This window comes from Puntigrus tetrazona, chromosome 10 (genome assembly GCF_018831695.1).
Source record: "Puntigrus tetrazona isolate hp1 chromosome 10, ASM1883169v1, whole genome shotgun sequence".
Taxonomy (NCBI): Eukaryota; Metazoa; Chordata; class Actinopteri; order Cypriniformes; family Cyprinidae; genus Puntigrus; species Puntigrus tetrazona.
The window spans coordinates 9769638-9784436 of NC_056708.1; the positions used below are offsets into that span (position 1 = coordinate 9769638).

At 38.7% G+C, this 14799-nt stretch overlaps 1 protein-coding gene across 9 annotated transcripts in view; it reads right to left on the reverse strand.

Moving 5' to 3' along the window:
• tiam1a (TIAM Rac1 associated GEF 1a) overlaps positions 1–14799 on the reverse strand; it is a 56256-nt gene that overhangs the window by 5312 nt on the left and 36145 nt on the right. For 3 of the 9 annotated variants that reach the window (XM_043250664.1, XM_043250663.1, XM_043250662.1), the window contains exons 10-19: positions 13345–13515; positions 11737–11841; positions 10909–10990; positions 10743–10829; positions 7909–8121; positions 7226–7353; positions 868–1092; positions 635–703; positions 398–523; positions 157–265 (exon numbers count right to left, since the gene is read on the reverse strand). In XM_043250664.1, coding sequence (XP_043106599.1) covers positions 157–265; positions 398–523; positions 635–703; positions 868–1092; positions 7226–7353; positions 7909–8121; positions 10743–10829; positions 10909–10990; positions 11737–11841; positions 13345–13515 — 1315 coding nt within the window. Of the gene's footprint in view, positions 1–156; positions 266–397; positions 524–634; positions 704–867; positions 1093–3349; positions 3703–4882; positions 5004–7225; positions 7354–7908; positions 8122–8235; positions 8326–8386; positions 8416–10742; positions 10830–10908; positions 10991–11736; positions 11842–13344; positions 13516–14799 lie in introns of those variants that run through there. The other 6 variants (XM_043250665.1, XM_043250666.1, XM_043250668.1 and 3 more) reach the window with 6 other exon arrangements.

Genomic DNA, 14799 nt, shown 5'->3' on the forward strand with positions numbered 1-14799 from the left:
AAATGAAACTAGCCAATGCAAAGCATAGGCATTTAGCATGGCAACTAAAATAAGAAATGGTACTCCAGAAACCAATGGCTCCCCTGCATTTTTTAAAACACTGCTAATTGTGCTAATGCTAGTAAACCAGTCTATAAAAAAATGCAGTGGCATTACCTTTGGTAAGGACCTTCGGGACCTTTGTGTGGCTGGCACAAAAAGCACTGTAGATCTTAAAACGGTCTGCATAGTACAGGAAGGATCCACCAAGAGAAAACAGAACTTTCTGGAAGACAAGTTATAAAACACTGAATTTAACTAAAACATACAATTAGGATAAAATAGTGACCTTCCTATGGTGCCAATCATATTTAGCATTCACTATAAAAACATGTAATAAGAATGAATATAACTGCACCTTGAATTGATCCACCCTCTCCAGCTTGTCTAAATCTGACACTAATCTGGTTCCATCTTCCAGAGTTTTCAGAAACTCCACTTGGAAATCTACCATCTCTGCCAAGTTTCCAAAAAGCACATCCAGCTACGAGTGTAGAGAGAATAAGAAATTCGGAAACCTTATGTTATTAATAATATTTTCAGAAGTTATTTTATTAGATAGATAGATAGATAGATAGATAAATAAAAGTCTCACCTCATCCTGTGACAGGAAGCTCTCCTTCTGCAGGGGGTTCAAGTAGCGCTCTATCAAAATGTGCAGGTCCTGCACAAAGAGTGTGTCGAAGACTTGTTCATGTTTGGCTTCAGCACAGCTTTTATATTAGAAGTTGTAAACCAGGAGTGATTTTCATCCAGCAAATCTAACATGTTAGTTTAAAAAAAATAAATAAATACAAAATTCAAACGTCACTTTGAAAGCATACTGACCTTAACATAGGTCCTCTCAGTGTCCACCAGCTCACTGATGACCTTACGCAGTTTATCAGCGTCTGAGAGCTGGCGTGGGGTGAAGAGAACTGGCGGGGGTAAAATGGGGCTGGGCACACAGGAAGAAGAGGAAGATGTGGAGGAAGACGAGGAACAGGAAACGGGACCCTCGGTGGAATTCATATCGTGAAGGTTACGGCAGAAAGCAGTCACCTGCTCTGTACTCTGTGGAGGGAAACATGTCAATTTCAACATCATGACCAATGGATGTCTTTTAAAATCTTAACATTAAAAAAAAAAAAAAAAAAAAAAAAAGACCCACATGCCTCTGAAATGTTCACCAGTAACAGACACACACCCACACAGGTATTCAGAGCATTCGAGATTCAGAAAGATGCATTTCCAGTTCCAAACACACACTTTCAGTGATTTTCTGGCTGAACTCCAAAGACAAGGCACATCATGCCTTGGCTGAAGTGTAATTGCAAGTGTCTGTGCGATAAATAACTTTAAGATGGTCTATGTCAGATCTTTGAAAGGACGTAGTAATTTAGCACCGAACAGCTTGTCTCCTTGGGAAATCTGGCACTGGGCGTATTTTCCATCTAGGAACTTGTCAACAAGTTTTCAAAGAGTACACCCTGCACTTAGTCAAGATTACTTCGGCTTCGAACCATTTCAAAACACCCTCATATTTCTATAAACAAAAACTACATCCCTTCGTGCTAATTACTGAATGCAATGCATTTTTTTGACCTCACTGACAAAATCACAACACACAATGCAAATACCTGAAAGCAAGCAATTACGCACCTAAACGATGCAAACCAGTCAACAGATTTCAATCCATAGATCTTTAACATCACTGTCACATATCGTATGTCACCGCACTACTACAAGAACACCGACTCAGGATAGTGTTCAGGAAGACGTGGAACAGATTCACACAGACAGGAGGAACAGAGGACAGATGGGGCTTCCAGCAGCATGAATTCCTCTCTGATAAACGCATAGTGACGGACTGACAAAAAGCCTGCACACCCCAGCATGCCTTAACCAGCCTGGACAGCCTGGAGAGAGGTGGTGCAATGTAGGGAGATAAGTAATGAGCTTCATCGTTTTTACAGGTTAAATACAATGAGCTTTTTACCACAATATCTGTTCTATGCTTTAGACAAATATTGTGGACTTTCCTTCTTTTTAAAAAACAAACAAAAAAAAAAAAAAAAAAGACAACACAATATCCACCAACACATATATAGTAATACGCTTGCATTGGAAGTGTGGAAAGTGGAAACTGTGCAAAGTGTTCCAAGCAGCTTTCTGTTTGTGTGGTGAATGTGTGTGACCAACTCGAAACTGGTGTGGATTCACTATTAAAAGAACTTGAACATAGAGACAACAGTTCTCTGAACAAGTAGACAATGGTGTAAAAATCACTCTGGAGGAGGGACTACTTTTCTAGGTGGAGGAATTTCAGAATGTTCTACCGATGTAATGCCCCACTAGCAAAATTTTAAGATTTAATGGGTAGCACAGAAGTCGCTTTGAAACCAAATAGCTTTATGTTGGTTACCATGGTGAACTCATTTGATCAACTCGAAATCATGCCCAGGGAACTTTTCCTACTTATGTGAAATTCCCTTTAGCATGAATCATTGACCCTGCATAAGACAGCAATGCAACTGCCACATTCAAGGCCCAGAAAGATATTAAAGGTTTATCACCACCCCCATCTTGTTCCAAACCCATAAAAGCATCGTATTTAAGATAATTTGGATGAAAATCAGGAGTATTGTAACTCTCCCTTTGACTGCCAAGTTATAAACAATGTCTTTCATACCGTTCTGGACTTTGACATGGCCAGAGTAGTCCATCTGTCATCAGTGGTAAAACCGTAACATTATGAAGCAATGACACTTTGTACGTTTAGTCGTCTTACAATAGAATTCTCTTGGACAATTGTTCCATCATGTGTAACAGCAGAAATCTGGATCTTATTTTGTTAAGAAAAATGTAATTTTGGTATTTTTGGGGGCTGCTTTTCTAGGTGGTTGAATTTCTGTTTACACACTACTGGCTTAATTCCAGTGGGTGGAATGGAATCTGCTCCATGTAAACAGTGTTACTTTATGGATAAAAAGCAAGCGAAAGTAGCTTAATTAGTCATAACATGATTCAAAAGACAAGATTTTGTTTAAGTTTGTGCAGAGAAGGTCAGTAAAGGACCATGCAATGTATGTGCTACAAGCTATTAAAACATGTTAATTTGTGTCAGTTTACAGAATTTCCAACAGAGGGACAAAATATGGTTTTAAGGGGTAACTGTGGTTGTAAGGCATTTTGCACAATACTATACGTCTACACAACATACTAATCCACTAAATCTGACAGACACAGTGTTATAAAACAGGGCTCATGAACTTATATAATGCTGATTAAGTATATCACAGACACGAAAGGAAAACACACTCAAGCTCACCAATTGCAGCATGTCATAGATGGACTCTGAGGAGCGTTTGGAGCTCCTGTGCCTCCACAGCACAGACATTCTGCCCCTCAAAAGGTCACAGATTTCACACCAATGCAACCCGCAGTAAAACCACAGGAAGCGCCTCCAGCTCCAGCTTCTCTTTACGCACAAAACGTGTCACCACCAGACCGTGAGAGCGAGAACCGAGCTACTCCAGAAACAGATACGCCGAGTGAGTCTTCTTCACTATGAACTCTACATTCCACGAAAACTTCCCTGTCCATACAGCCTCCTCCCTCCTTTCCTAGAATTTCTTCCTATGTTTCTGCTTGTCTGAGCTGGTTTCTAACCGGATAGATGGAATGGGGCTCTGACAGCTGTGGTGGTACAGTAAACACTCAGAGAGAGGGAGAGAACGAGGGAGAGAGAGAGAAAATAATAATAATCTTGTCGGCAGCAGGATGAGGAGGACAGAAGGGGAGGGGGACACTGGGACAGCCACAAGCATCACATTATCCCACAGCTGGGAAAAGCACAGCTCAGGTGAAAACGTCAATATGCAGAGAACAAAAGACAACAGGTGTGGCACAATGTTTGTCTTTGTTATGACGAAAGCATGGAAAATAATAAACTTGGACAAAAATGGTCTTGTCAGAGCTAAAGCAGCCATTAACGCACAGGTTTCTAATATGCTGAGATACTCATACAGGTGATACAGGTTTGAGCCTGGCTCGCAACATGTCCTAAATTACTCCTTTTCTCTTAGTAATTTAGCAATCATTCCACTTATCTCTATACACTTTCGTTGTTTTTGTTTTCATTTCATTTCTGCTAATATATATATATATATATATATATATATATATATATATATATATATATATATATATATATATATATATATATATATATATATATATATATATATATATATATATATATATATATATATATATAAAAAAATTATATAATTATATTAATTTTAGGTCACCACTGCTCACTCAATGCCGCGTTTTTTTTTTTTTTAAATAAAAATATATGCAAGGTGGTTTTGTAAAAATGTCTTCAGGGTGACTAAAATAAATAAGACCTGCTTGCTCTATTATAGTAGCTATCTCTCTCTTTAAGCAAAAACACAAAAAACATTGTCAGAAACACACTTGACAAGAGCCTTTAATGGCTTGTTAACTCATCTTATCAATGCATAGACTCACAGAAGACAGGAAGAATGTTGCCTTTCCTGGAAAGCAATGAAATGCCCTTATCAGGCGCTTAAACTGACTTCACAACTGCACATATTAAACAGAGCTCAGTTTCTTAAAGCAGAAATCCATCCACGGTTGGAATTCAAAAGGAACATCTTTACATTTACATTTAAACCTTGAAACTCGGAATTAACTTTTACATGCATGCTACTAGGCTCACAGGCTCGAATAAGAAAGTACAGACCTGCTTAAAATGGTAGAACAGCATTGGTTTGCACAACAAAGTAAAAAAACAACTTCGCTTATCCAGTTTCTCTCTCTTTCTCTCAAAACTCACCTTAGACAAGCTTATTGGCTTTGCGATGCCTCGGAGCAATTACGACTGGAAAAACATGCAAATCCATAAATTTCTCAGGAGATTTCATGGGATGCATGTTGTAACAAGCATAAAGCTCCACATCATGTGCATCCTCAAACCAATCACGATTAAAAGAATTCTGTAGTACAAACCTCCCTCTCCACACACACACGCACACACGCACGCAGCTAAGCCAGGCTGATGTGAAAAGTCAATATTTTAACAGTTAATAGCCTAAATCCATGAACATGCATTTGTATTTCTCTCTAGAGTGAGAACTCGAGGGAAGAACTGCTCGGATGGTTGAACTCGAATTGTAAATAAGTCTAGAGACCGGCAGGGGAAGAAGTTTTTGGGTTTAGCAGGATGTTGCACCACCCTCTGTGAGATACAAGCAGTCATTATCAAGCTTGGAAAAATAATGAAGTCCTCCTGTCCTTTGTCTTCTAGGTTGTCTGTTTCCTCCGGCGGGTTTCTCCATAATTTATCAGCGTTAAGCGATTCAAATCGATGTGCATAATCAAGCAATTAGAATGCAGAGCTAATTAAAGAAGATGTCCCCCTCTCTCATTCTCCCTCGTCTCAAAGCAAGAAAAGAAAACATAAGTGACGTGAGATAATAACGATAACCAGCCATGTGATTAATACGGGAAGAGAGAATGAGAGAAAATTAATCTCATAAATTATGCCCAGCTGAATCAGCTCCTCTCTGCCTGTCATTGTGTCAAAACCACATACAAAACGCACATTTCTGACAGAACAATAGACAGTATAGCACAAGAGAAGCTTTAAAAGAACTCAAATACGGAGAGAAAGCGTGTTTCGCGCCGTCTTAATGGTCTGACAGTGTCCAAAAAGAGCATTGTGACTTCACATGTCAGTGTCAATTACCAGCATGATATTAACCTCCTACCAACTGATTCAGCAACACGACACATGGACGGGACGGGACAGGACAAACACGCAAGCTCTGACAGAATGTGGTGTTTTGTGGGTGAATTATTAGGGCTAAATGTGTTTCTGCAACAGATGGTGTGCTGGAGAACAGGGCAGAGAGACTGTGGCCGGCTGGCATTGTCGGTGTGACAGACAAGGACGCACAGAGAGAGAGAAAGAGGAGAAGGAGAAAAAAAAAAAAAAAAAAAAAAAAAACATACAAAAGACAAACAAAAGGGGAGGCCATCAGGTCAGTAAACGATTCTAATACAGGCGACAGTAGGGAAAAGAAGCCATGAAAGAGAAATCAATCCTGAGAGTGACTTTATAACATTTACACTGAGGAGAAAAAGTGAGGAGTGGAAGTTGCATAGTTTGAGTTTTTAGTGTGACTTCAAAAGATTGAGACCACATTTAAACCTGGAAATTTTTTTTATAATATTAAAGATTGTGAATTATTTCCAGATCACTTTGTACAAACTGTGAGCTACTTGTCTACTGAAGTACAAGATGTTCTTTGGGTCATTTTTGAAACTTTTGAAGTGCTGTTGACATTAAATATTTGTTCAGTTCTTTTCACTCAGTTTGTTCTGATTACCTAAAAAAAGCCGTATTTTTAATGCAAAAAGTGGCCGCAGCTGTTTGGAAGCACAAAACTGTACAAAAGCTGCTAGTTAGACTGCTTGATATTGATAAACTGGTATTTGGGATCATAAATCATATGTAATTATAAACACTAATGTAGCTCAAATTGTTTTACCCTTTACTGTACTGTGCCTTAGTAATTTATCAATAGCACCAATAAATCATTTCGAGCAAACACCGAAAATAGCTCACACGTTTTAAAATAATGTGGTTAGGAGCGCATTCACTAGTGGTCTCAAACCTTTGTATCCTTGAATACATGTATGAGTGTGTGTTGACAGGTTTCATCCTTTGTGTACGTGGTTACAGTCATTGCTGATCTTGACCTTCATTAAGCAGACTATGTCATTACTTCTACTCTGTGTGATAGTACGAGTATGTGTATGTGTGAAGAACCGCAAGGCAAGACAACCTGTCTTCCCATCTGCTGCCGTCTCTGAACGCAGCCTTGAAATCAAAGGTCACTTAGATCACATGACAAGCTTTCAACCAGCCATCTGATTTCAGTCTACCTCTGACCCCACGACACACTTTATATCAGAAAAAGAGTCTATATTTAGTATTTTTACCCACACCAAACGAGAAAAGCCACAAAACATCACTGAAAAGGCCCAGCTACAAATAAACTAGGATGTCAAGCTCTGTCAATCAAAACCAGAATCTCATTCTGCTACAATTCAGCCAGACAGGCAGTTCAAGCAGAGGGTTTTTGATGAATCTTCATAGCAGGTGGTCTCTAACCTTGTGTGCCGAGTCCGTTTCATCCTCCAGGCTGTCAGCAGGGCTCTCAGCCATTAGGTTTACCCTGTCGTCGCCGGTGTCATCAGGGCTGTGCAACACCAGGCCAAGACCTTCATCCAGGATGTCCTCTAGAGGGAGCAATGGAGACAGACAGGGACAGGATGAGCTGCAGGCTAAGCACTGATAGCTTTTTTTTTTTTTTTTTTTTTATTAATGCATTAAAATTGAAACTGACAGTAAAGAAATTCATATCAGCAAAATCGTTTCAGACTGATAACGATAAAAGATACTGATCACTAAACCAGCATATTAGAATGATTTCTAAAGGTTATTATTTATCATTGGCTAGAAGTAAAAACTATTTATTAAATAAAAAGCGACATTTAATAAAACATTTAATCCCATTAAAAAGATATAACAGAAAATCAGTTTGTACAACACTGCACTGAAGGCTGGACTGATGGCTGTTGAAATTTTTGCTTTGTTATTACATGTATGATTTGTTATGATTGGACGATATCGGTCTGAGAAAATCTGAGGGATCAAAAAAAAAAAAAAAAAAAAGAATTAAAAGCTGGAACAATCTCTCTTCTACTAGCAGTTCCAAATAAAACCGATGACGACGACGACAATACAGCGAGCAAATATACGAGGAAAAAAAAGACAGCAGTGATAAAGTTTACCCTGACTTTGGGAGAAGATGTCAGTGCAGAGGTCCTGTGCCCCATCCGATCGGCGGGGAGGCATCTGGCACAGCTGGTGCGGATCGGTAGCGGGCAGCGTGCTGACAGTCAGGGTGAGAGAGGGCAAAGAAAACGCAGCCTGCATATCAGCCAACTCCAACACACTCGCCGGCTTACTGTTCAGCTTCAGAATCTCATCACCTGCTCGCAGACCTGGACACAGCGACAAACAAAAGCTCAAATCAAGTTTGTAAACCCAAAACGTAAGCGCATCACTCAAACACACGGGCAGAAAGTTCATTCGTTTCTCTTTAAACATTTAAAAACCTTGTTTTCTTGCCTAAGTACAACACTTTATGCTGTCACAGGTTAATTATTCAAGCATGAAGTTAATTATTTACACAACCACATTATGAAATGATTATTTCCTTGCTATTCATATGTTTTAAAGTAGACTTGTTGTACATGTTGTACATACAGGATGAGAACAAAGAAAGCAGCTCATTTGCTCCTCCCCCAACCACCTGACTCTCTCTCTCTCTGTTAATTATCAATTACCAACACATCAGCTGCTCAATTAGCCTCCGATAGCTCAGTTAACGCTCATTAGGTGGGACTGCCAGTTTAATTGATTATTGATGCCCATGTTCCTGCAGGAACTGAATTTTTCTCTCCGTTGCTGAGCTTTTATGAATGCTGTATGGGTTTACACACATGCCTGCACGCACACGCTGCCTGAAGTGTGACCCAGTTTTACATGAAGCGAAATGTCAGCTGTAATAAAGCTTTTTTATTGGACGGCTCGGCTCTGCCCCTGGCAATGGAGCGATGATGAATGTTGGGGTGATGTCATCAACAAGCGCCCCCGGTGACGAGCGTCCAAACTGTCCTGAATTTGAGTATTACCTCCAGCAAATATTGTCCGTGTGTATTTCACACACACTCGCTTCATTCAGTTTGGACAGCACACAGTCTTAATGAGCCAATGCTTTGTTGGGGCATATTCTTCTCCGACCAAAAAAAAAAAAAAAAAAGCTTATAAACTGTCCGCTTGAGTATCCATCTGCCTTACTGTTCATCCTTTTCTTGTACACTTCCACTTTCGCAAGGCCTTCTGGGTAGAATTACTAAAGATGTTGAAACAAAACCCTGCTAAAAACGTCTTAAACCAGCTTGGTCAGTTTGGTCGGACTGGAAAACCATTTTAATCCAGCTAAAACCAGGGAAAGTCCATGCCGATTGTATACTGGGAACACAGTCACATTCAACTTTAATACTTTGGGGTTTAGCACAAATCCCTGACCCTGAAAAAAAAGCTTGGAAACAATTTTCGCTCAGAAAATGTACAAAAAATACATTCACCAAAATTAAAAAACAATGAGTATACTTAAGTACATTTCACTCAGTCACAGTTTATAAATATAGCACTGGGGAAAGCGTGCTATTAAAGCATGTGGTTCACTTGCAAACATGTAAGCGGGAGAGTAGACGGCTCATTATTCTTTTAAGATTACATGTCCACACAATGAATTATTATTCAACTGAACACAGAGACCTCAATACTTAGTACACCATAGATAATGACGGTAACAGTCAGTGGACAGTGTTTGACTTTATCATTTTGAGTCGAAAATAAGCTCCAGATGTCACAAAACATCAAGCTACTAAACCTAACAGCAAAAGCAACAATAAAACAATGTAAACACAATGTTTTTAATTATTCATGCCCCAGTGCATGATGGAAAAAACGGGATCATAACGTTGATATTTACTTAAAGAATCATTGTAAACATAACAAACAAAAGTAAATTATACTTATAAGTTTCATTTATACGAGCTTAAATTGAGCGCTAATATAGAATTTGCTTTTATGTTTTAATTCTTGTCGAACTAAGTTATTTCATGTAGAAATTACACTTGTTTTTATGTAGTATTTACTTCACCATAAAACCAGTTTTTACAGTGTATGACAAATAATAAGAATAGTGATGCTTATCTCAGTGAGTGCTGCTAATTAAAATACTCTGACACTCAATAACTGGAACAGAGAGTATCTGAAACCGTTCTGAAGGCTGCTCTTAATGAATGCACTCGCTTGGCACAGATATCACTGGCAGCGCGTAATGATTTTAATTTGCTCCTCTTGGTAATCCTGCGCTCATGTGAGGGCTTTTTAAATGATTTTCCTCCAGTCCGGTGGAGATTTGGGTCAGTCTTCGCAGTTCAGACTCCTGCGTATTCCCCTGCTAATTTTTTAGCGGTTTTGTAGACTACTACAGGTCAGGCATAAGGTTTTGATTTGGACCCGGAAGAGCTGCCAAATAGAGGCAGTACAGTAATCTAGGAAGTTTTTTGGGATGCACTTACACAATGTTGTTTTCAACTAAAAACAGAAAATATGTTTTTTATATGTTTTTTGGCAGTTCATTTACACGAGGCCAGTGTTTTGGGAAACTTCACCATAGCTGTCTCTGTAAACTACAAAAATTACAAGAAAGTCTGAAAAGTTGACAACAATTCATACAACAGATTTTTTTCCCATTGTGTTTTGCTGATGTTGCGACTTTTTATGTTGTGTTGTGCTAATGTGCTAATGATTCATTGTGTTTCAGCTTGTTTACCATATATTACCTTATATTGTGTTATTGTAATTTTATTGTGTTGTGACTTGTTTCCATAGTGTTGTGGAGATTTAGTTTTGTTGTGCACTACTGAGCCTTAAAATATATAATATATACCTTAACTTGAATTTACAGTTTCAAAGTATCTTCCCCAGCTCTGTATATAACTGAACTGTAATGAAGAACTGCTATCTGCTGAGTTTTATCACACACCTTTGGCAAATGCCAGACCTCCAGCTTTCACTTCAGTGATATGAAGCTGCTGGCCTCCATCCTCCTCTACCACCACCACCGAGAAACCTGGAGAAGAGAGAAAGAGACATGAATAACTAAAAAAGCAACAAAGAAGAGGAATAAATCAGATGAACAGCATCGTTACCGTAGCCTATGGCACAGGACTCATCTCTGTCAAACTGGATGACTTTGGTTGTCTTGGCACAAATTTCGATTTCTTTGTAGAGCTGAACAAAGGAAGGGAAAGGGAGGCTCATATTGATTGCACTCTACGGATGTACAGTTCGTTTACAGTATGACTTCAGGAAGAGCTAACATACATCATGGAAAATGTCTTAGTCGGCTGAAATTTATGGCGTTGATATATACGCTAAATAAAAACCAGCTCATTCTCAAGAGAGCCTGAGACAAAACTGGGGCTTTGATCATTTCAGAGAGAGTAAAAGTTAAAGAAAGTCAAGTCTCTACAGAGAGAAAGAGAAAAGATGAGAGGAGACATGGAAAACACAAAGACTCTCTGTCATCTTAGAAGAACGACCATGAAAAAACCCAGCAAAGTAAATTAGCTTTTGAGGTTGCATAGTCGTTGCAGAGGTGGTTTTCCCCAGACTCCACAAATACACACACACACACACACACACACACACACACACACAAACACACACACAAACATATACGCACACACATACACAGCTAAGGGGATAGAAGAACTATTCAGAGTGCATTATGCAGTACATGCATCTTCTACATAATTCATAACATATGCAGCAGCCTTTCCTCAACACGGTCTGAGAGTTTAGACTCGCTTTAACCTACATCGCAGTCAGAACTCAAAACTTTTATACTATCTGTGGCGCATTGCAGAGCCGTCACAGTCTAATAAATTCACCCCACGCTGCGTCTGTGACCGCTAAGCGCTCTTAGCTGTCCAGGACACGTGTGGCCGCTGACAGGCCTTTTTTGTTGGACTTACCAGGTCACAGAGGTCCTCCTCAGGCTTGGGGACGTACAATTGCACTTGATTGTCAACGAGGAACTTCAGCCGTATATAGTGCTTGGAAAGTTCCAGTCTGTAAACCTGTTTAAAAGAAAAAAGAAAAAAAAAAAGAGGAAAATGGATATAATTGCTCAGGATTACTATAGTTAACTGAAACTAAAAGCCTAAAAAAAATAACTTTGTTAATAAAATATAATATTAACAAAATGATGCATTGTGTTTATAGATGTTTTCTCTGCTAAAATCTGCTACTATATATTACAAAGAAAAAATATAAATATATTATATTATAAATATAAATTATATTATATTAATATTACATTTAGCACTAAACAAATATATAGACTGTATTTATTTTTGAATGGTTGACTGTACATTATTACAAGAGGGTTACTTACTAAATAAGTAATAAAAAAAACATCATAAAACATTGATTTGAAGTCAAATTATGTTCTGTGAGAAGAAATAGACCGTGAGTTGATACAAGGCATGAAGCATTTATGTAAGAAATTGTCATATACTCTACAGTTTAGTACTTATTATATAAATGCGTTTGACTACAGAATGCTGCAGTTGACCAACCAGAATAAAATATTCCAGAGAGCTGTATATAAAGAAGATTAACAAATAAAGGATGTCTCAATAAATATCGAGAAACTATTTACATTCAGCAATAAACCTCAGCATTTAATCTGTTGACATTACTTACGACCGTTTTAAAATGCTAAGAAAATGTGTCCACGACAAAGGACGTCAACTTTATGTTTGCCAGTGTGAATTGGATCATATTTTATTTCAGGACTTGACAGAAATCCATTTCTGCGATTTAGTGCAGCCACTTCGCGGGACAATTTATTGCAGGTCAAGTTATTTATAATTCTTTATGTTTCATGCTACGCTATTACTGACTATCTAAAAAGACGCATGTAGAGGACTCATAATTTTGAACACCGGACAGAGTGCAGTGTGATTGCTCCACTGGCATTCAAGTGTGAACTGGACGTGTGTGTGTGTGCGTGTGTGTGCGCGCGTGTGTGTGTGTTCTTTACACAAATGCTTGAGGACTAATTTACGAGAACTGTGGATAAGAGCATTCTAGAACACCCTACAGTGATAGCAGCTGGGAACGGACAAGGAAAGAGGCTGAAAGCTACTACAGCAGAATGATAACAGGAAGATAACCGCAAGAAGAAATAATCCACTGACACTTCAGCGGTTAGCCTTGGGAAATAGTAAGTTCTAGCACTTTCTCAACAACTCTGGGAGGGGGGCGAGTTTCGTGTTTTCAGGAAATGAGTTACATGAGATGCTAGCCATGGACAAATCATGATCTGCTTTTATGATATTGAAGTGTATTTTAGGTGTTAAATTTCCTGGCCATTGTTGCCAGTGCGCTGCAAGATGATGGCACAGTGAAACTAGGATCTTGTTTGCTAAAGAAACACATGGCACGGCCAACGTATCTGTTGCTAATCGAACAAAAGATGACACATGCAAGGCGACAAACAACCACCGCTCAATAGGTTTCAGATGACCATTATATCAGGGTTAAAAAAACAGAAACAAAACAAATTTGGAATTTACCCTGCACAGTGCCTCCAGGGCCTCCATGGCTGTCTCCCCTGGCTGTATGGTAGCCAACACAGGCCTATCATCAGGTAAAGAGACCCAGGACGGGGTGAGACAGTCGGGTACCCAAACCTCACTGTCCGTCTTATGTTGGGCGAGACTTTTCACCAAAACCTCTTGGGCCTTCTGGAAAAAGAAATAAAGAAACAACCTAATAAGGGAGGTGCTTATTATCAGTTGTAAATAATGTGATGTATTTCTGAGCTAATAAAATTTGTGATGTACTGACATGCAATTACTTTCTTTTAAATAAATATAAAAAACAATATTAGATATCAGTATGTATTTTTATATATACCATGCATTATATTACTATAGATAATTATTAATAATAATTAATATTTAATTAATGATTAATAATATTCTATATGACTGCTGATATATTTATATTGCACATACCTAAAAAAATAAACTACCTGAAATTATTTATTTATTTATTTGAATATTTATTATTTATTCATTCTTTCTATGAAGATGAAGGCTTCACAGCGTTCTTCAGGATACACATAAAGCATATTATTGTATATTATTATTATTTACTATTTTATGACTACTTTTTTATCTATTGGATGGACACCAAAATCACTGCTGATGTATTATGCAGCCCCTAAATAAATATAAATATAGGGTGAAAGTTGAATTCATTCACCTAAAATAGTATTATAGATTATTTATTTATATCTTAACAGGCCTGAACTTCAATTCAACCATCTGAAATGGTATTTTTGCTGATATGTTGTCTTAAAAATACAGAAAGGAACTTGATTTCATCCATAATAAATGTCTTGATTGATCATTAACAAAAAAAACCCAAGAAAATCAAATCAGACTCTCTGCTAATCAAGCATGCACAATCAAGCCAGGAATTTGCATCAAGAAAGCAAATAGGGTCAATTTCATGTTTCTTAAAATGTGCTAGAAAAGTGAATACCACAAGAAGATATCACACAAACCACTCAATGCTGATTTACAAAGGTCTCGGTTTTCCGGTTATATATTGCGCAAATCAGCCTTATCGCACTTAAGCAGAGCTGTCTGGATCGATGCTCCAGACAGTGTGATGATATCTAATCTGAGACTAATTAACTTGGCATCCAAGCACTGCAATGTGCAAGCCTCACACAATACTCAGCGCCTCTGTCTGACATCGGCACTGTTGAACGTCTGGCGGGTGATCGATGAGCTGACGTGTACAGGCTGGGATGTTCATTGTGGGTCTTTCGAGGGCTCTTGGGTCCGTCAGCGGGTCTGGCCTGCTGTCAGTGACGGCATGCTGCCTGGCTCAGATAGCTTATCCCACACTATCGGGTGACAGCCTAAGCGCCCTCCCCTTCCCCTCAACAATCTGCCCGCAGAGTAGCTGCGATGGTGGTCCCCCATCATGGAGAGACAGCCCACACATGGCGAAGG